Source organism: Heteronotia binoei, chromosome 2, assembly GCF_032191835.1.
Source record: "Heteronotia binoei isolate CCM8104 ecotype False Entrance Well chromosome 2, APGP_CSIRO_Hbin_v1, whole genome shotgun sequence".
Lineage (NCBI taxonomy): Eukaryota > Metazoa > Chordata > Lepidosauria > Squamata > Gekkonidae > Heteronotia > Heteronotia binoei.
The window spans coordinates 101,437,980-101,463,282 of record NC_083224.1 but is presented as its reverse complement, the minus strand read 5'-3'; the positions used below and the strand labels follow the sequence as shown (position 1 = coordinate 101,463,282).

The following is a 25,303-nucleotide window of genomic DNA, read 5'->3' as shown; positions in this document are numbered from 1 at the left end:
GTGATCAGAACCCACTTTTGAGAAGAGGCCTCCACACCATTCCCAACCCACCGGGGGTAGGGGTGGGGAAGAATCACCTTCTGCTTGAATCTCAAAACCACTCTTTCCATTTGCTCAAGGCTTCTGTCTCGCCACTGCCTGGCCTCTTCCATCTTCCTATGGATGCCTCTGTGCAGCACCCATTTCCACACCACCACAGCTGCCACTGAGCCACAGGCAAGGGCTGCAGAAGCATGTAGCCCATCCACAGGCAAAATCTCCCTCAGCGTATCCAGGTTCATGACAAAAGTTCCCGGTTGTCTCTCTTGCATGGGTAGGCAGCAACTTGTGCTATCTAGTGGTCTGTTGCAGAGCTATTCCAGAAGAGGAGGGTCTCAGACTTCAGGCCAAGACTCCTCCCAAGTCATCTCCTCTCAAGTCATTATGTAGTTAGGCAGCCAAGGGATTTTTTTTTCTTGTTAAAACCAAATACTTCTCCCCCCTCTCCAAACATAACTCAGTTACAAACAAGAATAAATAAAGGACAATTTAAAACATGTATTTGTATTTTAATGATACACCAATTATTCACAAACAAAATAAATCCCATTTGATAATTCTTTAAAAGGTCACAAATTTATAAAATGATAACATGATCTTTTATCTATATGGAAACATTTTAAATAAATAAAAATGTCTCTCAAAATCCCAGCCAAAACTAGAGCTATTGAAGCAACCTTTAGGACTTTGAATTGTGGCCAAGAAAGGAGAGGCAGACTCTTAAACTAAAAGGTGCTCCTGTCCAAACCAAAGCTCACTGGCATGCTTAGGAAGCTGCAATATTAACCCATTCCTATACTGAGTGACTTATTAATGGCCCATTGTACCCTGTCTCTTGCACGCCAGTGACTCTGCTCTCATTTTTTAAATTCATTGCACGGCGGGGGGGATGGGGGGGGGTGAAGAACATCCTTACATTCTTTCCTCTTTGTTCAGAATTTCATCCCCCAGTTTCCAGAACATTCAGGCAAACTCTCCCAACCTCACCATTTGGGGCTGTGTCAACACAGCAGCTGCAGCTTCACAGACTGCAAGGAACCTTTGTTGGAATCATTCACAGAGGGACAAGCAAGCATGTGACTTTTGCTGCAATTTTACTGGTCATGAGATAAAGAAGCACTTAAATTGTTTAATCAAAGACAGAGCCAGATCCCAGAGCCTTGCTTTATGCAACACCAAATTCAGCAATTTCTTTGTTTTTCCCGGCTCAGCTTCTCCACCTCTTTCATGAAACGGAGGCACAGCTCATCCTGCCAGGGCAAAGCCACACACTGGACAGCCACAGGGAGTCCTATGGCTCCTTCTACTGCCTGTAAGAAGAGAATAGGGGAGATGAAGTTTTCATATCACATCAAGGCAAGGTTGTCAGCAAGTGACCTTGCTTAGAAGGCCGGGCTATGTACCTTCACAATGGTCCTGTCCCACATATCATTGTAGTGGCCCGTGAGAGTTTTCAGATCCTCCTCATCCTTTTCTGTCACTGTTGTGACCGGCACCACTCCAGCAGGGCAATCCAAGACATTATACAAGATGGTGTAACTTGCTCCCACTGTGCAGATATTTTTGAAAAAAGAGACACCACCTCACATACTGCAATCAGCATCTCTAGCTAGGAGGAACATCTAGATAATCTTATGATTCAGGCAGTGCATCTTCAGCAGGCAGCTCTGCAATGTAAACCTCACAAATCATCATTATAAAACCTAGGAGAAAACTGTTATCCTGTTTTCAGACAAAGAGATAAGGAGGGTGCTGAGCGTAAATAAAGAAATGTAGTGCCACAGCAAACACTGTATGTTAAAAATGTTTATCATAATACTAAGATTGATTGTTTTTATGCTAATATTTACACCAAGCATGCACTGCTCCTAGGAAAAACTAACCCAGTTAAGAATAGTATTTCCTGTGCTTTACACTACACACATTTGCCCTATTCCATCCAAAGAATAATATATGATTGATTTGATTTATTGGATTTATATCCCATCTTCCCCGCCGAAGCAGGCTTAGGGTGGGATATAAACACTGGCATGTGGTTAAAAATATAGCTGGATATAATGATTTCCTTTTTGTTAGCTTTAGAAGAGCTAAATGTTGACAACAAAAGAATTGCTCTTCAGTAATTATAAATGCAGGGGATGTTGTTTGCTCTTGTGAGATACAATGGCTTGAACACTGTTAAGCCTCAGCTGTACAATTTCTGTAATTGCAATACTAAGTGTAACACATTAGCACATGTCCATGTGGCTTAATATACATAGGTATGAGCATCTGCTCTAGTAGCACACACGTCTGTTTAGTATGAGCATTTGCTCTAGTAGGACACATCTGTTTAGCCTTGACTAGAGCCAGGGCATTTTCTGCCCTGGCCCTTGTCTGGTGAAACACACTCCCACCTGAGGTTAGGACCCTGCCAGAAGTTCTACCATTTCACAAGAACTGCAAAAATTGCTAGGCCTCTGGTTGAGGTGACAGGCATCTACTCAAGTTGACCTCCCTTACTGCAGCCTCTCTATCTGGCCCAGTTCTTAAGAAGCTCTTGATTGCCCCAGCAGCTCCGACTGAGTTCACTGAATCCTAATCAATGGCTGTCTGTTTATATTTTAACTGTTTTAATCTCCTGAATTATTACATATTATCATTATCTGATGTAATCTGCCCTGAGCCCACTTGCAGGGAGGGTGGGATATAAATTGAAATAAACAAATATAGTGGAACATCACTCCTGCATGCTAACTATAGCTGCAGAAGCACCATTTATTGTGTATTTCATAGAAAAAAGACATGCATGTAGTGATTTGCAGTATTTTGTCTTTGAAAATATTTCACATCCTCTTAGTAGAGTGGATCTCCATAAACTGTAGTTGTACAAGGAGACCAAATGGATTTACAGTCTTAAAATCTTACATGCCATATAGTCTTAACTCCAGTTTGGATTAAGCAAACATTTTAATGAACCATATACACTGCCTATATTCCTGTATGAGTAAAACAGAATAACCACTTTACAATTGTCTTTTTCCTATGTAACCTTGCTTTTCTACATGTTCCTAATCTTGTCTGTATTTATGTACAATACATTTATTGGGGTTGTTCCCCTTTTATCTTCAGATTACATATATACTTTTTAGTATGTGAGCCCCTTTTAATTAGCACTTTTCCAATTTCAGTGGCATTCAATGAGTGAGTTATGGCAATTATTACACCACCCAGTTTGTTATCATATCGCACTCTCCCTTTAAATGCACTTTACACTTTGCAGTCTGTAATGAGACCTTTATTTCACTGGCTGCTGTTAGAAGTATCCAAACAGAGGTATATCAGATCTGTAAGGATGTATGAACTTTAATGGCTATAGAAAATATTATAGTTTACTTTGCTTTACGGGGATCCCTGACTTAGAAACCTGAATATATATTTGAATGAAGCTTCTCTGCTGTTGTTGATTCCTGTCTCTATACAATACAGGTGAGGCTCTTTTAAACTTTTAGCAACTTTTGTTACTCTGCTCAGGCCAGGTGTAAATAAAGAATGCTGACATTGTGTATCAGCACTAAAGGGTTATTAATTTTTAAATTACAAGGAAATGTTTCAAACTGCAGCTGTGTTAAATAAAATTCTGCAGAGGTCTTTTTAAAATTATATTTGAAAAATTTCAAAGATATCTAGTTTTAATACTCTTTGTTACTGATTGCAGTGATTATATTCACCTTTACAAGAGGTATCTGTATACTGAAGAATCCCTTGAACAGGATTACATCTTGATTCCTGTCTTGAACTGTATTTGAATGGAAATTGTCATTCCTCAGTCACTGTAGTCTTTGAACTATATTTCTAGTTATTGCATATTGTTCTGCAAGTACCGCAATAATCATTAACAAATTGACCAGAGAGAGAAGCTTACCTCAAACGATCATGTGGGCTACTTCATACATGGAACTATGTAAATCTCATGCCAGTGTCAACAGCCTTCAACACAACACAGTGATGGAGTGAAGACTTTCCACAAGATCAGAATTAATTGAATGGAGGCCATTTAACAAATGTTACGACTCCCCTGTGGCACACCTATCACACTGAAAGGATTACCAGTAATGTAACACCATTTGCATCACAGAAGCAGCCACTGAGATAATTTATGAAAAAATGAACTAGACAACAAGGAAAAGTCTGAACTACTGGTGTCCTGGGTTCACAACCAAGAATACAGATACTCAGCTATTCCATCTGAGATCCCTTTATTCTCCCAAGAAGGGTTAGGGAGTTGTGAGAGCTTCAAAGCAAAAGCTGTCTGGGATGGGATAATTTTTCTTCCAAACCAAGCTGCACTTTTCCCACTGACAATACAGTCTCTAAAACTCATTGATTAATACACCCAGCAAGAAGAGAATGGCAGGCTTCATCACACAGTATGATACTGAGACAGGGGAGCTGAGTCAGCTACATTCATAGCATGTCTCATAGAAAAATGCCTAAGAATTTCCATTACCAGTTATCCAGTGCTTAAACAAGTCTGAACCATTAGTGAATGAGCCCAGTTCTGCACCTTGGACTATTTCACAGAAAAACAAAGAAATCAGCTTTTCTTGAGCTCATTTTCTGAGGGAATCTAGGTTTTATACTGATGACCAGGGCTTTTTTGCAGAGAAAGCCCAGCAGGAATTCATTTGTATATTAGGCCACACCCCATGATGCCAAGCCAGCCAGAACTGTGTTCCTACTCAAAAAAAGCCCTGCTGATGACACCTTCAAACTCTGGAAGCCACATGCCTGAGAGACTCAGTCCTGTTCTTAGTGCCCTGCCTTCAATGTGAGGGAGGTGGAAATCAGACTTTTTTTCTGAAGTGGAACCATCCCCCTTGCTTTCTTTTAAGCAGAACAAAACATTTTTGTCCACCCACATTTTTAATCAAGCTTTGATTTTCTAAAACACTATTTTAGTCTGCAAAATTATTTTAAGCTGTCTGTGGACTATTTTTATGCTAGGCTGAGTCCACCCCCCCATAAAGCTAATAATAATAATAATAATAATAATAATAATTTTTTATTTATATCCCGCCCTCCCCGCCAAGGCAGGCTCAGGGCGGCTTACAGACATGGAAAGTGCCATGATTACAATAAATACATTATACAATAAAATATAATAAAATACATTTAAATAATTTAATTAAAACCACAACAGTTAAGGTGCTATAATACAAGACAGTATATATTAGATGGCTAGGTGTCACTTCAGGATTCAATCTTGTAGGCCATTTGAAAAAGGACAGTTTTACAGGCCCTGCGTAACTGATTATAGTCCCGCAGGGCTCGAACCTCTGCTGGTAAGTGATTCCACCAATGGGGAGCCGTTATTGAGAAGGCCTGCTCTTGAGTTGTTTTCAGTTTGGCCTCCCTTGGTCCAGGGATTTTTAAGAGATTTTGGGAGCTAGATCTCAGTGCTCTCTGGGGATATATGGAGAGAGGCGGTCCCTAAGGTAGACAGGTCCTCAGCCATAAAGGGCTTTAAAGGTAATAACCAGCACCTTGTAACGAATTCGGAACACGATTGGCAGCTGGGCTTTAATATTTTTAATCTATATTTTTACTATTTTTATTTTGTAAGTTCCCATGGGCATATTTCTACAGAGATGGCGTGAAAATTTTCTGAATGCTATGGAAGTACTCTAATGGAAACCAGTGGCCTCTGCCAGTTTGATTTTCCATTAAGTACCTGAAAGTTTCCCTGGAAACCCAATCTTAAAAGCAGGACCCAGGGCAGGACAAAGCATCACATCCAGATTGAGCCTCTTCCATTCAGCAATGAATTCATGGCGGTATTCCTAAAATAGGGAAAGCACAGGACAAGCATTCTTTGGCATGTCAGAAAGCAAACAAGAATATAACTAGAACAAGTAGCATGACTCTTCTCCAGTGCTAACGAAGGAAATTAGATTTTCTAAGAGCCATCAAACTGAACAAGTGCATAAAATAAAGGTACCCTAAGAAGTCAAAATCTAGAAGGTGGAAGTCATTCGCAAACATGAAGTTACAGAGTTTAACAAAGTGTATGGGGGTCCCCTGTTCCCCTTTCAGAGGTATTTCAGGCTAAGTAAGGGAGAGGTGGAGAAGCTGTCTCTGAGTACAAAAATCCAGAGATTTTGGTGCAATCTAAGTTAAAATTATATAGGAGAAAAAAGCTAGTATTAAAACAGTGTGGGAACTGGACATCATTGGAGGCATACTTAGTGGCAACAACCATATGGATGTTTTCCTATGACAGCAAACCAATCACTGGAAAGGTTTGTGCTACAACTTAAAATAAACACATTATGATGCTCTTAGTTGTGCCTGGAATATCTGTGGTCTGATGCTGGTAAAGGTTATAGTAGTATTTTTTTTAATCACCTCAATTTCAGAGTGAAATTTCCAAAGCTGATTGACGGACCTGAAATGTCAAGGAACAAAAAACAGTGAATAGTATATTTCTGCAGAGATGCTGCTTTCATGTTCATATTTACAGTTGGAATGGAGCTACCTAGGTCCTTGGGAAATACATGCTCCCAAGCCAGAATGTGAAGAGTTGTAGGAGCTAAACTAATAAAGCATCACTGAACAGGGAAGTGGGGTGCTTAACTCTCCTGCTTGAAGATTCTGCCTGCAACTGCTCCTTTCCCTCCCCTAAGCAGTCCCCCCCCAAAAATCTTTGATTCCAATTCTATAAGGGGGAATTGGAAAAAACAACTTAAAAGGGCATAGAGGAACAGGTTCAAGAATCCTCTGCTCCCGTTGATCCCTTTTGCAAAAGCCACACCCACCAGATTGGGGCTCCCATATTTTACTTGAACCTTCACTGAAAAGACTTACAAGGGGTCTCAGGTGCCTGGTTGGACACAAACTTTGCTCCATCATTGGTTATTTAAAAGTACATCACCAAATGCTGCTAGCCTGCCCCACTGCCACCCCTCCAACCTTCTCCTCTCTCATACTCAGGTGGATTTTGATATGGTCATGCTTTCAGAACAAGCTGTTTTCCCCACATGGTAGTCCTGTGGTGGCAAAACTGCACAAAAGATTTTGCTACATGCCTACCTGATTCAGGCATTACTAAGAAGTGGCTTTGGCAGACAAAAAAGAAACAACAGTTCAGGTTGTCATCTCTTAGTCTGGGCGTGCACATTTACGTCTCCTGTTACTGCAAGAGAAAGGCAGCCAGAGCTACTCATGTTCATTGCCTCCTAGATTACCTCTTCCACCCTCATCCCTGAAAAATGGTTTTGTGGCACATTTTGAGACCAACTTGCCACAGTATGGGAGGAGAGGGGCAATCAAAAAGAACTTGTCAGAGAACTGGCTGGAGGAGCCATGTCTGTCTTCTATCCTTTCACATTAGACTGAAAGATAAATATCCAATAAAAGATGCAGAATTCGAAGAGTTATGGTCTCAGGTCTCCAGCACATCACTCCTTACTTCTCCTTCATGTTCCTCAGGAGTTTTGACACACGAGGACTCTAAGAAGAAAAAAAAAGAATTGATAAGTTTCCATACTCAATTTTAAATTTAAAAAAAAAATAAACATTGCAAAATTTTAAGTTTAAATAGGAAATTTAAATTTAAATGTACCTTTCTGGGACAGGCACTTCACGACACGACTTTCCTACCCTAAGTCCCCAGTAATTTACCCTAGTTCATTCATCCACATACAGTTTACTGCAAATTATGGCATACTTGGCAGAGCCAATTTGGTGTAGTGGGTAAGTGCATGGACTCTTATCTGGGAGAACTGGGTTTGATTCCCCACTCCTCCACTTGCACCTGCTGGAATGGCCTTGGGTCAGTCACAGCTCTCGTAGTTGTTGTCCTTGAAAGAGCAGCTGCTATAGGAGCTCTCTCAGCCCCACCTACCTCACAGGGTGTCTGTTGTGGGGGCGGGGGAAGGTAAAGGAGATTGTGACTGCTCTGAGACTCTGAGATTCAGAGCATAGGGCCCAATGGCGCAGAGTGGTAAAGCTGCAGTACTGCAGCCTTAAACTCTGCTCACGACCTGAGTTCGATTCCGGAGGAAGCTGGGTTCAGGTAGCTGGGTCAAGGTTGACTCAGCCTTTCAACCTTCCAAGGTCGGTAAAATGAGTACCCAGCTTGCTGGGGGAAAGTGTAGATGACTGGGGAAGGCAATGGCAAACCACCCTGTAAAAAGTCTGCCGTGAAAATGTTGTGAAAGCAATGTCATCCCAGAGTTGGAAACGACTGGTGCTTATGCAAGGGACTACTTTTAGCTTTAAAAAAAAATAAATCCAATATCTTCTTCTTCTACTACTATTCAGATCTAATTAATCAACGTAATAAGGAAGTGTCGAATCTTGCCTTGAAACTGGCAAGAGCCAAAGATTCTCAGGAATCTACTGGCACAGAATCACATGTTTCTCAGCCTAGCTCTACCCTGAACCACGAGTTAAAGAATTTGCCCCCATTCAAACCCTAGGAACATGATCCTGGAGTAAATGCTAGAGATCATGAGAAGTTAATCTGCACATTGTTTAGGATAATAAGAATGAAAGGAGGTAAGATAACAGTGGGAACTTTGATTGGGAAGCAATGTACACTGCTTTAAGATACATGAGGCTCTTTTAGCAGAATGCAATGGTTAATTGATATATAACAGAAGGAACATATTACTGCAAACCTTTCTGGCCATACCCGATAGTTTAATGTCCCCCTTGACAAACTAAGGTAGCATGAAGAGGTGATTTTGCTATAATCATGAAGCACTGAGTTAAAAATAGTCTTAATTATCCCAATTTTCCCCATGTATCCAGGTTGAATTATGGATGAGTCCCACTGTAAAAAATATCTGAGAATAAAAATTCAGAGGAGGCCTTTACTCTTCCTCAGCTGCCAGTCAAGTAAGTAATCAGATAAATGTCCAAGATGCTTGGCATTTTCTTTTATTTAAAAATAAGAAACAAAAAGAATGACAGCCTGCCTTGGCGTGGATGGGGGAGTCTGAATTTGATTTGCAGCCAAGTGTACATTACATTAGGGAGCAAACAGTGGGGGACGATGAAATCTCAACCCCATTTGAAGCACAGTGGTACACATCCAAAGACACATACCCTTTGAGAGTAGTTCAACTTTTGTACAGTTCAAACACACCATGTGTCATCTGAAAATGCCATAAAGTGAACCTGGGACCTTCTGTATGTCAAGCATGTGGTCTGACACTGAGACATAATTGTACAAAAGCTCTCTGTACCCTCAAAATGTTCAAGTATTATTTAAGTTCTCAAAATGGTATCCTATACTGCTTATATCATCTAACAGACCTCCCTGTGCTGACCAACTATTTGGACTGCTAGATATCAGGCCTACAGCTATGACATCCATGACACCTATGATATTTATATCTTAAATTATAAAACACACTGTACCATCCATGCTGCATATTTTGATTGTTCATTGTTTTATATTTTTATTGTTGGATTTTTATTTTTTTACCGTACTGTGATCTGCCCTGAGCCCATTATGGGGAAGGGCGGACTATAAATCTAGTAAAATAAATAAATAAATATTTTACTATGGTATTTGCCAGTTGGACATTGGCAGTGTTCTGTCTTGAAGCACCAGTTGGTTTCCCATCACTCATTACTAGGAATAGTCCTCCAGCACACTTAAAGTAAACACTTGGCACAATCCCCAAGAGGATGCCTTGGCTACTGACCAGCTGTTTCACTTCCAGCTCCAAACAAGAGGGACAAAGGGGGGCTAGGAGGGGAAAGTGCCAGATTCAGTCTTGAGCAAAGACCTACCAATCCTGCAAGCAGGTTGCAATGGAGGGTAACTGCCTGCACTCCTGCCTTGTTATTCTCTTGACACTCCATCCACCTTCCCTGCTTTCACCATGAGTAAACTACACAGCCTTCCCTTGCAGTTTCTTAGGCCACCCAAACAATCATTCTAAGATGACCTTTGCAATTTTACCTAGTACTGAACTCCTTTAAATAAAAATAAAAGCCTTATTAATTGACCTTCAACTCAAGAGATTTCATATAGAAAAATGACTTCCTCTTGGATTTAACAGCCTTTTTTAATGCCATGGGTAAAACCCCTTCAAGATGGGAGAGGAAATGAGTTATTGAAATTTATCACTGACATCTTCTTAAATCCTTAAGGCAGGGGTGGGGAACCTCCGTCCCGAGGGCCGTATATGCTGGACCAAACCAAACCATATGGCAGCCTCCCTGGGGCCTGGCTGGCCAGTGAGAATTGTGGGGCCCAGTCACGCTGTGCAGCAGCCTCCCCAGGGCCTGGCAGGGATCACGGGGCCCAGATGTACTGTGTGGCAGCCTCTCTGGGGCCTGACTGGCTGGCCAGAATTCCTGCGGGGCCAGGAAAAGTTACTGTTACAGTTCAGTTTGCACTTGATTATCCCAGATGGTGTGGCCTAATATGCTAATGAGTGTGTGACCTAATATGTTAATATTAGGGGATGTGGTCTCATATGCTACTGAGTTCCTGCTGGTTTTTTCTACAAAGAAGTTCTGGACCTATGCATTTGCCTAGGGCAGCAGGCCATGTGTGTGCGTGCGTGTGTGTGTCAGATTAGGCTCTCCCCACATGACTTCAAATAGAAAAACAATTATTTTCATTAATTTTGCTGGCCTGAATCATTCTCCCTTGGCAGAGCACTGTTTTTTGAGTTGATAATTTTTTATGGCCCACGAATGATGTTATAAATATCCATATGGCCCTTGGCAGAAAAAAGGTTCCCCACCCCTGCCTTAAGGGAACTGCATGCTGGAACTGTTTCCAGTTTAATAGCTCTTCTGTCTCAAAAAGAAGTAGCAGAACTTCACAGTCATCACAATCACTGGCTGCTGTTATTACAGAAAAAACACCTGGAAGAAAGCCTTACTATTGCTCTGATGATCCAGGATAAGAGGCTTCTTAACCAACCAGGTAACTTTGCCAAAAGCAACAATTCCTTTATGCTGGGATCCACCAACTCCCCTTGGCTGAAAGGTGAGAAGACGAGACCAGTTAAGTTACACAGTGCCTTTTATATTCTTAACCCTTGAGCCTTTCTGCCCTTGAAGATGCCATCAAACTTCACCCTGCTGTCCCTCAAAAAGTTTTGTTCTTTACTGTCATCCTATGCATCCAGGTCTTGTACCAAATGTATGGCAAGAAGCTTTCAAGAAACCCACAAGAAGGGTAGGGAGGCAATTCCATAAGGGCATTGTGTTACTTCCTATGGGCCTTCTTGCCAGAGAAACAACAGAAGTTTGTGCAAAACTCGTAAGAAGAAAATGGTAAAAGTTTCATATAATTCTGTTTCATGTGCAGTAGCACACATCAACATTCTGTCCAGCTGCTTACGCTCACAGGCTTAATGTTTCCAGTTCCAGCACTGGGAGACTATTTTCCTCTCCTATGCACATGCATGCACACACACACAGTTTAAAGACTTACAAGTTTTCTAGAAAGGTGGCACCACCATCTGCAAAGAACACTGCTGGAATAAGGGTGCTCATAAAATGTTCTATCTGTAAGGGCTTGAAGGGCACCAGCTAAAAAAATTAAAATAAAAATAGTATCAGAATTCATCTCACTCTTAGGCCCTATGAGCACACAGTTTAATTGGCCACAAACAGCACCAGATAATTCCAGGAAGCAAAGGCACATGCTAAGGAAAATCACTAAATCTCTTGAGGTGATATAGAACTCTTTTTTAGATACACAATTATGAAGAATATTTGTGCTTTATTACAATGACTGCCTTGCCCTTCTGATAGAAACAAACCACTGAAAGATGAAGGAGGAAACATACCACATGGCCAGCCTTCTCTAGAAGGTGCTTCATTTCCAGAACAGCCCGCTTCATGGAAGGGCTTGGCAAGGTGAAGGAATCAGTGGTATAGTATCCTATTCGGAGGGACTGAGAGCTGGAATATACCTGGAACAATAAAAGAAGGGGAAACAAATAACTGGGAAACACTCCCCCCCCCCCCAAAAAAAAAGCATTAAACACATCGGTCTCTTGAAAGACAAAATCAGAGACAGCACAATTCTAAGTCCAACTGAAGGGAACAGTGGAATTTTGAATAGACCTGCTCATGATTCCTCTCTAAATTGAAGTCTATTTACCCTTTCAATTATCCCTCTTTGGGGCAAGTGATTAAAAAGGGACTTTACAATGTGCTTTGAACAATTCATTCCCCCTCCTTATAGCAGCTGTGGCTATGTAAAATCACCTGTAACCAGGGCTTTTTTGTAGAAAAAGCCCAGCAGGAACTCATCTGCATATTAGCCCATATCTCCTGATGCCAAGCCAGTTGGAACTGCGTTCCTGCTCAAAAAAAGCCCTGCCTGTAACTATAACAAAATTAATCCTTAAGCATCCTTCTACCAACTTGGCTGGCTAATGAAAAAACAGGCTGATAACTGTAAAAGAGATTCTCGGTTACATTTGGAGGAGACTGTCTTGTCTTCTAGACTCAGCTGAAGGAATTACACAGATCCATGTATCTGTAACCTCAAAACTTGACTTTTGTAATAGGAAAAGGAAAAGTATGGACCTTTCTTTAAACTGGAGCTACATTTCCAATCCTGCACTGCATGAAAACATCTCCTTTGCAAGATGACACTACAGTGAGGCTGATAACCTGCTCTTCATGAAAGCAACTGCCATGAAGAGAGTGAAGCCGATGTGGGCTGCTAAGAATCACTGTGGAGACTGGCCACATCCAAAGTACATTCTAAGAAGGCACAAGTATACTTCAGATCTTTTCTCCCTCCTGAGTTGCAAAATGATGTAAAATCTCTGTTAGCATTCACCCTTCACCAGTTACTGTCTGCAGGGAAATGTGAATGGCAAAAATGTTCCATCAGAGGACACAGAAGTGGGAACATGAGCAAAGTAGCACCCACACATTTTCCTTTGATGTGTTGTTTGCCTGAAAATGTTTACCTGGATGCAGAGTGCTGTTTCAAAATACATCCTCTCATGACCAAAATCCATGGATGCATCCCACTCCCTCTGCAACTTCAGCTGTTATCTTAAATATGCTGCTGCCTTATGGTGCTTACAATTCATTTTTGCACTTGCATTCTCAGTTCAACAAGCCTTGTGGTAGTGCAAGGGGAAGAGAATGCACCTTATTCGCTTAAAGAAATAGAAGGTATTTATTCCCGAATATTTCTCACAGAGCCATTGGGTACAACTTGCTTTTGGCTCTGTGAACCCAACTACAGTAAGGGGGATAGATCCAGGTGGGCAGCTGTGTTGGTCTGAAGCAGGAGTCAAGTTGCACCTTTAAGACCAATGAAGTTTTATTCAGAATGTAAGCTTTTCATCCTATTGTCTGATGAAGTGTGCTTCTAGCACATGAAAGCTTACATTCTGAATAAAACTCTGTTGATCTTAAAGGTGAAACTTGACTCCTGCTTTGTTCTACAGTAAGGGGAGACAGATTTCACTAACCGCTCCTAACTTCCACACTTCCCACTGGCAGGAAACAGGTCTTGTTTACTCTCCAAAGCCACACTCCCCCCCACCCCCCAAAAAAATCTCACCTCCTCACTGAAGGGAAGAGGAGCCACAGTGGGGTCCAGCTGGAACATTTTGTCACACAGGAGGGCTCTTAGGCACAGAACAAGATCATCAACATCCCTGGCCATTGGTCCTACTCCCACACTAACTGGAATAAAAAGTTAAGAGTGGAGGCCTTGAAAATATGGTCAGCCACACCTCACATATATCTCAAATAGGGATGGACACAAACCTAAACATTCCAGTCCAGTCTGGAGGGGTTCCCTAATCAAGCCAAAAACTTTCTGAACCAAACCAGCAGTAAGCCGCAGCCAGGAGAAAAGAGGAGGGGAGCGCCTGGAAAGGGTTAAATGGCTAGAAGGCATTTAACCCAGTCAATTTGCTTCCCCCTGCTTTGGAGGGGGGGAGTGAAACTGATAAGTTTAAGGGCTCACAGTCATTTAAACCTAACAGCTGAAAGGCAGAACCCCCTGCTGTTAGGCTGAAATGGCTGGCAGTCATAGTTCATTTCACTCCCTCCACCCCACTTCCAAACAGGGGGGGGAAAAAGACTGAAATGGCTCGCAGCCATTTAAACCTAACATGTGAGCTGTTAGCCCATGCTGCTCAGCTTTTTAAATGGCCTGAAAAGCCAAACTGGACAAAAGCCTGGTAAATGTTTAGGGAAGGCGCCTTTCCCCAAACACCAGTTCGGGGCTCCAAACCAGGCTGAATTTTGCCTCATGAGCCGGTTTGTGCCCATTCCTGATTTTGAGAAACAATGTGAAGAGGACATCTTTATCACAATCCCAGAAAGCAAATTACACATGTGCACACACACACACACAATATTATAATAAATTAAATATATACTTAATTTTTTAACATAGATACTTTATAAGCTGTCTCTTATAAATTTATGTAAGGTTGAAAGGTGGGGTGTAAATCGCATATATATTGTATTTACCCAAAAGGGAAATGGCCCTGAATGTAAATCAATTTCCCCTAAAAAGATTATACACAAATGGGTTTTAATTACCCTAAATGACTGTAACGTTTATGCAGGGCTTTTTTTGTAGAAAAAGTCCAGTAGGACCTCATTTGCATTGTAAGCCACATCCCCTGACATCACCATTGTTTCATACAGGGCTTTTTTGTAGAAAAAGCCCAGCAAGTCCTCATTTGCATGTTAGGCCACACCACCTGACACCAAGCCAGCCAGAACTGCGTTCCTGTGCATTTCTGCTCAAGAAAAGCCCTGCGTATATGCAAACTTAATGTGATCCCCCCCTCTTTCTTAACAGTACATTTGGAAAAAAACACCTCATCTTCCTTTCAGGTAATAAATAAAACTGCAGATAAACTTGCCCATTATTAATACTCCTGCTATCCATGTCATTTTGTGCTATGCTCCCTGAGTTTCTTATTTTAAAATAATTCAAATTTAAAGCTTTTGTATAACTACCCCCATCTATGCCATTCTGTGCTCTTTGGAGTAACACAGAAGACAGATTAGACTAATAAACCTGAATTGATCCTGTCACTAGGATTCATCAAGGCAGGCAATTACATACCAAGAATGCCACCCTGCCACATCCACAGTACACTGACTCCAACTCCATCCAAGCAGATGATATAACTCACCTGACTTTTGCCCACAAATGCTGGGTACAATTCCTCTTTTGCTGTGAAAAGACCACAAAGAATCTTAACAAAGATCTCGTTCCTAGCTCTCAACATCATTGCTTGGGTAAGACGTCAAACTAGAACTGTCTTCAGGTGTCGCACCATTAATCCAGAAGGAAGCATCACTCTGCCTCACAAAAGCCAGCAGTATAAACAAATACAAGAAACTCAAACCTAGCCTTTTGTTCATATAGGAAAGGAAAGGTCCCCTGCACAAGCACCAGTCATTTCCAACTCTGGGGTGACATTGCTTTCACAACGTTTTCATGGCAGACTTTTTAAGGGGTGGTTTGCCATTGCCTTCCCCAGCCATTTACACTTTCCCCCCAGCAAGCTGGCTGCTCATTTTACTGACCTCAGAAGGATGGAAGGCTGAGTCAACCTCAAGCCGGCTACCTGAAAACCCAGCTTCTGCCGGGGATCGAACTCAGGTTGTGAGCAGAGCTTAGGACTACAGTACTGTAGCTTTAACACTCTGCGCCATGGGGCTCTATAACAATGCAACTTACTGATTTTTGCTTTTTGGATTTCTAGATCTACTTCTTGTACCATTCATAAAGGTTTCTGCCTACATACTATTCCACGAAGGCCCCATGACATTCCCAGGGACAGGTTTTAACAGGTGTTGAGTCCATGTATCTTTGTTGATGCAAGGTTTTTAAAGTATCTAACATGGCACAGTACCTGATTCTGTTGCTTGTGGTTTTGAACCCACAAATTCCACAGAAAGCAGCTGGAATGCGAGTGCTCCCTCCTATGTCAGTGCCAATGCCAAGGATAGAGCCTCCACTTTTAATAAGGGCGCCTTCCCCTCCTGAAGAACCACCGGGAGTTTTTGTGTGATCCATAGGATGCATCGTTTGCCCAAAGATCAAATTGCTGCAGTCATAGCTGAAATGAGAGTGTGAATACAACTGACACACAATGAAGTCACGGCTACTTCATATACTTTAGCCCTCTAGATGGGAGTCTTACCTACCCAGTCCTATGCTACCAGCTAGCTGATCATGTGTTGTCTTCAAGCCCCATGCTCCAAGTCACTCTTTACAATCAGGGATGGTGAAGGAAAGGGGGGGAAAGCATGCTGTTATTGCTAGAAAGCCACACAACATTTTCCAATCACTTCTGGGTCAACAGTGCTCAGACAGCCCTGGAATAGGTGTAAAGTACCACTTGCCTCATCAATGAGCGATCAGACATCTCTCAAATTAAGGGAAATGGCTAAGAGGCCACCTTCAGTTTTCATGACCCCTGGGGCTCCTTTTCCTTAGAAGTTAAATAGCTGTTAAGGAGCATAACACAAACTCTTCCATTTCCCTAACAGAAGGAAACTGCTAGCTATTCAAAAATATTTGTCCTTTTCCAAAAGTGGAGAAATTATTGCATGGTTATTCAGATGCTGGTTTCAGATTAGAGCAAGTTTCAAGTTTAGGAATAAAAGAGCTAAACTAAACCCATCTCATGATGTCTGAAGATAACTAACAAAGACAAACGTCAACACATGTAGTATAGCAAAAAAAGTTACATGCTTACTTCAGCAAAGACTGACAAACGTTGGTTTTGACAAATGGAATTGCTCCTTGCTGTTTTAACACTTGGACTACAACAGCATCTGCTGTTGCAGGTTTATGGAGACGTTTCACCAAACCCAGCGTGGAATCATGACCCTGGACAGGGGCATAAAAAGAAATCTGACTTTCCTACAGACATTTGGTATCAGGAAACAATACGGGTATGATTCTATGATTCTGGTACACATAATGAAGCCAGCAATATTATTGCAGATTAGGGAAACCTGGATCCACCTAGAAAGCTGAGATGACCATCAGTTGGAACTGGCATAGCTACACTCAGAGTTGCTAAGCTCAGTGCATTCATACAACTGTTGACTTTTTACAGAAAAAGAAGAGAAAGGATTGGATTTATACCCCGTCCTTTACTACTCAAAGGAGTCTCAGAGTGGCTTATAATCTCCTTTCCCTTTCTCATACCACAACAGACACCCTGTGAGAGAGGTGGAGCTGAGAGAGCTCTCCAGAACTACCCTTGAGCAGCAATCAAGGTCACATCAGCAAGTGCATGTGGAGGAGTGGGGAATCATACCAGGTTCTCCCAGATAAGAGTCCGCACACTTAACCACTACACCAAACAGGCAGTGACTACACCAAACAGGCAGTGACTGGTCTTCGGAATGCTTTGACATGTTGCAAAGTTAGGCCTCAGCCAGGCGGCCAAGTAGGCGGCCGCCTTGGGCGCCACTCGGCCTAGGGGCGCCGTGCCTGCCGTCTCTTCGTGTTTGCCTGCCTGTCTCTTCATGCCTGCTACCACTTCCCTGCACTCGCCACCAACTCCCCCCGCTTGCCCCCCACCTCCCCTCGTGTGCCCGCCCCCTCCCCACTCTTGCGAAGCCTCCCAAAGGCTCGGGAGGCTTCAGAAGAGTCTGGGGGCGTGGCAGTGACATCATGGTGATGTCATCTGAGCTCATGCACAAATGAAACATTTTGGAGGGGCGGAAGTTAGAGGCTCCGCCTAGGGGCGCAGACACTCCTAGCCCCAGGCTTGGCCTCAGCATGTGCAGATCAATGTTCTTACAACAAAGTACAGAATCAATAGTAGATCACAATCAATACACTCTTCCGGATACAATCTACACTTAAAACAGTTCCTTGGGATGCGGAAAGGCAAAGTCTTGGTCATATAACCTTTTTGAAAAAATTTCTAACCTTCTTGAGCAAGGGCGAGGGATAAGTGACTCTGCACCAAGGACAGGGAGTAGATCAAACTGTCCAGGACAGGATTCAAAACTTCCATTTACTATTTGTTTCTGATTCATTTATTTGTATCCTGCTCTTCCTTCAATGAACTTATGGTTTTTCTGTCCCCATTTTATCCTCAGAAAAACCTGTGAGGCAGGTAATACTGAGTATCTGAAGTAAAGTCACTCATCAAGCTTCATAGGAGAATGGGGGTCTAAATGTGATCTTAGTTGAACAGTATAATCACTAAGATAGATTCAGATGGGTAGCCTTTTTGGTCCGAAGCAGCAGAACAAAGCTGGAGTCCAGTGGCAACTTGAAGACCAACAAAGTTTCATTCAACATATGAACTTCTGTGTGCATGCACACTTCTTCAGATATATTGAAATGGAAGTTACCAGTCCATACATATAGGCAGAGGGTGAGCAGCAAATTAGCATACAACGTAATGAAGATTTTTAACAGATGCAAGGGCCAAGCAAAGTTTATATGGTCACAATCTGTTTGGATTTAATTCCAGGGGGAAACACAGTGAAGCAAATAAATCTATCAAAATTGGAGACTGATGTGTAGATGTATCTTCTTTAATTGTGGAAAGCTGAGAGCAATCAACTGAGACCCTGTTGTTACACTCCATCCATCTCCTTTCAAGCATGAAAGTAATTAACACCATCCTTTTCTTTGAGATGAGGTGACTGGTTGTGCAGTGTTATGGCTACTCTACTATTCTAAATAACATTCCATTCTAATATTCATTGTATTACATTACAACCATTATTATTCCAAATAAGAAATACACTAAATTAAAGAGGATGTGAAGTCATTCTTGGTGAGAATAAAGATGTAAGGACTGAATGAGCTTAGTATATGTAGTGAAATAAGGAAGCAATATTCCTGTTTAGTCCTGGAGAAGGGGTTGTTCCAAGTGTGTAATAACCTGTAATTCAGCAATTTCCCTTTCCGGTCTGTTCTTGAAGTTCCTTTGCAATAAAACAGCTACTCTGAGATCACCCACTGAATGTCCTGGAAGGCTGAAGTGTTCTCCTACAGGTTTCTCAGTCTTGTGATTCTTGATTTCAGATTTGAGTCCATTTATCCTTTGGCATAGGGTTTGACCTGTTTGCCCTATGTAGAGAACTGAAGGGCATTGTTGCCATTTAATGGCATATACAGTGTTAGAAGATGAGCATGTTAATAAGCTTGAGATGGTGTAGTTGATGTTGTTAGGACTGGTGATTGTCTTTTCTGGGTGCATGTTGTAGCAAAGTTGGCATTTGGGTTTATTGCAAGCTCTGGTACCAGTGTCAATGTTCAAGTTAAATGTTGCATTATTGTGGGTGAGGTGGCGTTTGAGATTGGGGGGCTGTCTGTGCACAATAAAAGATTTGGCCCTAGTATTTGGGAAAGAGAACTGTCATTATTTGTTAGAGGTTATAAGTCATTGATGTGCTAGACTGTTTTGAGTTGAGAACTCTATCTATGTGACCACTAGCAGTGTTCTGTTATTATCTCTTTTGGGCCTGTCTTCTAACAGGTTTCTCTGGACACCATTCTCACTTTGTTACTTTACATCATCAGGTGGATACTTTAGTTCCAAAAAGGTTTGTTGTATATCCCTCAGGTGAAAATTTCTGTCTGTAGGACTGGAGCAGATGTGGCTGTAGCATAGTGCCTGGCTGTAATACAACGGATCATTTGGTATGTTTACGATGGTAGCGGAAAGCATGTAAGTATGTTTGTTGGTCAGCAGGTTTCTGGTATAAGGTGATGTCTATGCATCCACTGTTTATTTTTACAGTAATGTTTAGAAAATACATTTCTTGATAGAGTAGTTCATTGTTAGGTTGATGGTGGGGTAAAAGTTGTTGAATGCCTGGTGGAATACATCAAGGGCTTCTTTGTCATGTGTCCGGACAATAAAAATGTAATCAAACATAAGTATAAGAGAGGGATGAGTGCGAGTAAGGTTAGGAAGCATTGATCCAAGTCAGCCATAAAGATCTTAGCATACTGTAGGGCCCATGGCCACTGGACTCAAACTTAAGTCTAACCACTACACTCCCCAGCAGTCACTGACATCACAGGGCCAATTCAAATGCTATTAGGGAAGGGGGTTTAAGCCCCACCACCATTTTGCAACCTAAATATCCTGGGGTGGGGGGGTGTTACTATTTTCACATTGGGGAAATATGCTTAACCATCAGCTCATGAAAGTAAGGCAAATAGTAGCTCATGAAAGTAAGGCAAATAGTAGCTCCCTGGGCCAATTTCCGTGGAGGGAATCTTAAGCCACTTCCAGAGGCCTGTGTTCCTAATTTGAATTGGCCCCATGCACACCTGGGAACTAAATTCCAAGCACAAGTCTGACTGACAGGACCTGTAAGAGAGGCAAGGGCTTTGTAATATGATAAGTGGCTCATAGCACAGAGCCAGTTATGCCTGCCTCCCTTCATTCTCCCAATATCAGAAGCAGATTTCTCTCAGCAATTTTTATGAAATCTTGCTCATGGTTTGATTTATCATAATGTATCCCTTACTTTTTTTACTACCATCAAGGTAAGGTTACTTTAAGAATAAGGGGAAAGGATTGAAACTAGACAAAAGAACACTTCCCATCTATTTACATGTCATTTTTAACTTGCTCTTCCTCCAGTTATAGGTAGTATAGTATACATAGATTTCCCCTGTTTTATTTTCACAGTCACCCAATGGGACAGGTTAGGCCAAGAGTGTTTAACTGAAACAAGGTCCTGAACTTCATGGCTGAGGGTATTTGAACCTGAACTACAGTGTACAGAAGGGAAAGTTAAAAAATGAATGCTCAATAGTTGTAAAATGGACAGGCTTTTTTCACCATTGCTTGTGATCTAAGAATGATATCTGACCAGAGCACTTACAAAGTATCGGGTAAGCTTTATTCCCAACTATTGATTTGGTACAGGAATGCCAAGCACTTTGTTCCATGAGGAACTCTGACGTACCTTGCAGTTAATAGAGTCCTTTATACTGATGGGAACCCCATACAGCAAGCCCTTCTTTCCCTGGCTTTTCACATGCAGAAGCTGAGATTCACTATCCTGCAGATAATCAGTCACACAGTTGAGCTCTCTATTTACATCCAGGGCCTATGAAAGGCAAGAAAAGGCAAATTCAGTTTAGAGTCCTAATTCTCTAGTTTGGAGACATAAAATCAGTTTAGAGACATAATTCCCACCATCATAACACATACACAGACAGTGAGGTTTTGCTATTGCTAAAGCAAACAGTTCACACCCCCAAATAACCTTCGGACTACCCCAAATCATAAATCCTACGATGCTGAAGACTGGCAGGAAACAGATTTGGTATGTATGACTTGGGTAAATCCAACCCTTATTTTGGAACGCAGACTTCTTTAAATATCATTTATATTTGTAGTTGGGACAAGGAACCATGAACTGCACCCAGGGAACTGAGAACAATCTGCAGCTTTATCATTTTAACTTAGCTTACACATACATCTCTGGAGCAAAACAATCAGGAAAACATCTAAAAAACCCAAAAGATATACTGGTCATGTTATTAGAGAGAGCCTACTAAAAAACTGGTGGTTACTGAATACGTCCCCCCAATATCACCTCTGATGTCACCTTATCATGACAAAACCGAGAGGAAAAACATTGACTATAATGATATATGATCACTAAAAATGGGTTAACCAAATTCTGGCAAGTAATTAAGGAAAAAAGATACAATGGTCAACATATCTTCAGCTTTCATTGAGACTTAAAGAAGATAAATATCGAGATGAAGATAACTATGGACTTCGACTCAATTTGAAAAAATATTGAACAAAAAATAACATCTTCAAGGACATATTTACAAACTCCTTCAATACGATACCGAAACAGAACAAGTTAAGACATGGTAAAACGATTGCAAAAGTTTGGGAAGGAGATCCTATTTCAACAATGGAAACAGCTATGGACAAAAGATAAAATTTACAGAGAACATTGGTACAAACTATTCTTCCCCTGGTATATCATGCCCAAAGACATGGAGAAGATGGATAAAAACTATAAAGAACTATGTTGGAAGTGTAATCAGGTAGATGGTACCTTTTACCACATGTCCTGTAAAAAAACCTAGCAAATATTGGACAGAAATACATACTGAAATTCAAAAACATCTTGAATATCAAATACATACTGAAATTCAAAAACATCTTGAATATCAATATCACCAGAAACAATGCTATTAGAATTCTGCCAATGAACATGGATAGAACAATGCATGACTTGCTCTGATATATCTTAACCACATCAACGGTAACAATTGCAGCTAAGTGGAAAACTGAGAGCTACCCAACTGTTGAAAAATAAATAGACAAAATGCAAGAATATACAGTTATGGCAAAACTTACAAACTACATCATCCAAAGACCAAAAGGTGAATTCGAAAATAACTGATGAATTTTCTACGATTATTATAAACAATTTTATAGTTACACATTACAATATTTAATATAAAATATGAAGGGTATAATCTGTAGGTTCTTTTTTATTACAACAAACTAGCATGAAAATCTTCAAAAAGATTCTCAATGAGGTTATTTACATTATATCTCATAATACATAAGACTTATAAAATAGGGTAAAAATGCCAAGTTAGTATGAGAACATTGTAGAATATATGTAATAGGCTGTAATAGGTAGTTATATTGATTTTTCAAAAATTATCACATATTATTATAGCATATTAAATTATTATAGCTTATTATTATTACACTTAGCATACATTTTCCCCATTCCATATTTCCTTTTTTTCTGTATTCCCTTAAAAAAATCAACTAAAATTTATTTATTTTTTTAAAAGAATCCAGTTCTCACCTTGTCCATGTAGGCGTAGAAGACACTCTCAAGTGAGAGTGTGCCATCCCTGAGTTTGCTAAGCAGCTGAGGCAGGGTGAAAGATAGTATCAACACTGGTTTGTGGCCTGGATTCTGAACAAGAAATTAATAATGGTTTACAGTGATGCACTGTTGCTTCCACAACCTAATTCCACAGAAGCAAATGCACATGTTTCAACAGAGCTGGAAAAGAACACCACAGAACAGGATCTCTTCATACTAACTGATGTGATTTAATGTACAGAGCACTAGCTCCAGGACCAAATTACACTTGCATCGTAGAACATGTGATTTAAATGAGGTTGCAAATTAGACAGTCAGAAATATTAGTAATAATTTGCTGCAAAACCAAATTGTGTGTAAGGAATATTCCAGTACTAACCCACTGTAGATTGTCACTAAACCCAAGAGATTTCAGTAATGATGAATTCTTTAGAATTCCCTACTGGTGCTTGGCAGGGGACTACCTTTACTTTAATATAATCCTACATACTCTGGACATGTGTACCTTTAATGCTACAACCTGAAACAGAAGGGGGGGAAATCCAGCTTAATTTAGTTGGTCATACGCATGAATGAATGTGCATATATTACATAAAAGGGAGACTTTCAGCAGTTGCTGGCTCTCCCATCAGTGCAAGAGGAAGGAGAAAGTCACTCCTGTCGAAATTCTTCTTTCAAAACTTACAAGAGCGCTCTCCAGACTTGGATCTGTCTACTTTTATCACATAATCTAGCTGCATTCGTCCGAGGGCTAAAAGGGCTCAGAGGACTCTGACCTCTGGAAAAGAACCAATGCGTTCCGCTCCCTGCCTTAAGGATGGTCTGAAATTTAGGCGATCATCCTTGACGTTTTTAGGCACTCACTGGAGAACGGCCATTTCCACCTCTCGCACCTTACCGGCTCCTTGAATTTACGAGTAGCCTTTTCCATTTGTTCAAGTGTGCGCTCCCGCCTCCACTTCGCCTCTTGTATCTTCCTTTGGACCGTCCTCCTTCTGCGCCAATTCAGCAGCAGAAACGTGGCAGCCCCGCAACACAAGAAAGCCGAGACCACGCAGACACTCATTCCGATACCGGGAAGCAAGCAATTTCCCCTCGCCCTTCCTGCCGACACCGCAAAAAGACTAGCTTTTGACCGAAGCGACTTCCTGCGTAAATACCCAGCATTCCGATGAACCGCCCCTGGAAAATCCGGCTTGGATTTCTACGGACGGGTCTTCAACACGGTTGCGCGCCGGAACTTGAGAAACTGTCCTCTGGTATGACTTGAAGAACTTTGATTGAATCATGAAGACTTCACCAGCAAAAAATGTCCTCTTTACAGAATTAATTCCAATCGCTGTGGCTTTCTGGCTGTAAAAGATTTACTAGCCAGAAGTTTAAACAGAATAATGTGTGTAATATGACAATATGCATGAACGGAGCGAACTTCAGCTTTTGCAAATCTTTAGGAAGTTGTGAGGCAAAGCACCCCAGGCTCTCCCCACCCCCGTTAATATGGATGGTAATGAGCCTGTTCCATCCTGCAGGTGTTACTAACTGATCTCTTGACTTACATAGCCCTTACCATCTTAAAAAGCCAGAGCTGGAAAGGTAGTAAATAGCTTCTCATAAGAACCTGCAGCCCACAGGATGGGAAGGAGGAAGTCAGGACATGAGTGGTGAGGTAATTTTCTAGAGGGTTCTAGCAAGACTGTGGGTTGATTGGATGTCATTATCTGATGCTGCTTGACCAAATACCTATTTTGAACTAAGAGCCTGGAAAAGAAAGCTAGTTTAGATTCTGAAGGCGTAGACTATGATATGCTTATATTGCAATAGACAGCAACATGCAGAATGCATCAGCTGTGGCCTTTGACTTTTGGACTTAAGGTTTGTGTCATCTAACATGAGTCTTGAAATCATGTTAGTTAAGCTAGTTTTCTTGGGGGATTTTTTGCTGTATGATCTTAGCGCATTGTGTTGCCATTAAAATAACTTTGACAGAAATTAAACTTCACATTTTAATAAATAGAAGTTTTGGTTATTTGTATACAACAGTTTCAGAGGGCAGGGATACACTACTAAGTACCCAAATTCCTTCTCCATGGCTCATTCCAATCTTTGAGCTATCTCCCTTATCAACTGGGCAGGGAATCACTTCTCTAAATAGATCTATCCCTTTTCCTGGCCCAAATGGGGGTCTTCACTAATCCTCCCACTTCTCCTTGCCAACCTTCCCAGTTCTCTGCCAATGTTGAACTATTCTGTCAATACTAAACTGAATTCTCCTCAGCAGTCCCCAGGTGTTTCTTCTGCTCAACCAAGCAAATCCCTTTGAGCAGCCTGTCACTCAAGGCTCTCAGACATTAATCCTTCACAGTCCTTTACACAGCACTTGTGAGATTTTAAAGTGCAGTCTCTCATGCCAACCAAATCCTAT

At 41.3% G+C, this 25,303-nt stretch overlaps 2 protein-coding genes across 2 annotated transcripts in view; both read right to left on the bottom strand.

Moving 5' to 3' along the window:
- LOC132566589 (vitamin D3 hydroxylase-associated protein-like) overlaps positions 1–281 on the bottom strand; it is a 30,972-nt gene extending 30,691 nt beyond the window's left edge. The window contains exon 1 of the mRNA XM_060231770.1: positions 78–281. Coding sequence (XP_060087753.1) covers positions 78–281 — 204 coding nt within the window. The remainder of the gene's footprint in view (positions 1–77) is intronic.
- Positions 282–527: 246 nt separating this feature from the next.
- LOC132566586 (fatty-acid amide hydrolase 1-like) lies at positions 528–24,322 on the bottom strand. Its single transcript, XM_060231765.1, has 15 exons — positions 23,780–24,322; positions 22,858–22,971; positions 20,971–21,114; positions 16,767–16,900; positions 15,918–16,124; positions 15,192–15,232; positions 13,592–13,716; positions 11,847–11,972; positions 11,489–11,586; positions 10,932–11,031; positions 7,490–7,530; positions 6,427–6,466; positions 5,753–5,861; positions 1,443–1,588; positions 528–1,349 (listed from the first exon to the last, which is right to left on the bottom strand). The coding sequence occupies exons 1-15, from the start codon at positions 23,945–23,947 to the stop codon at positions 1,221–1,223; spliced, it is 1,722 nt and encodes a 573-aa protein (XP_060087748.1). The 5' UTR covers positions 23,948–24,322; the 3' UTR covers positions 528–1,220.
- Positions 24,323–25,303: the final 981 nt, after the last annotated feature.

What these genes read in the sequence shown, in the direction of transcription:
- LOC132566586 (XM_060231765.1), bottom strand. Translation starts at nt 23,947, where the DNA reads ATGAGTGTCTGCGTGGTCTCGGCTTTCTTGTGTTGCGGGGCTGCCACG. An exon ending in AGGACTCTATTAACTGCAAG is followed by an intron (nt 16,901 to 20,970) that starts GTACGTCAGAGT and finishes GCCCCTGTCCAG; the next exon opens with GGTCATGATTCCACGCTGGG. An exon ending in CCTGGATCATCAGAGCAATA is followed by an intron (nt 7,531 to 10,931) that starts GTAAGGCTTTCT and finishes TTTTCTTCTTAG; the next exon opens with AGTCCTCGTGTGTCAAAACT.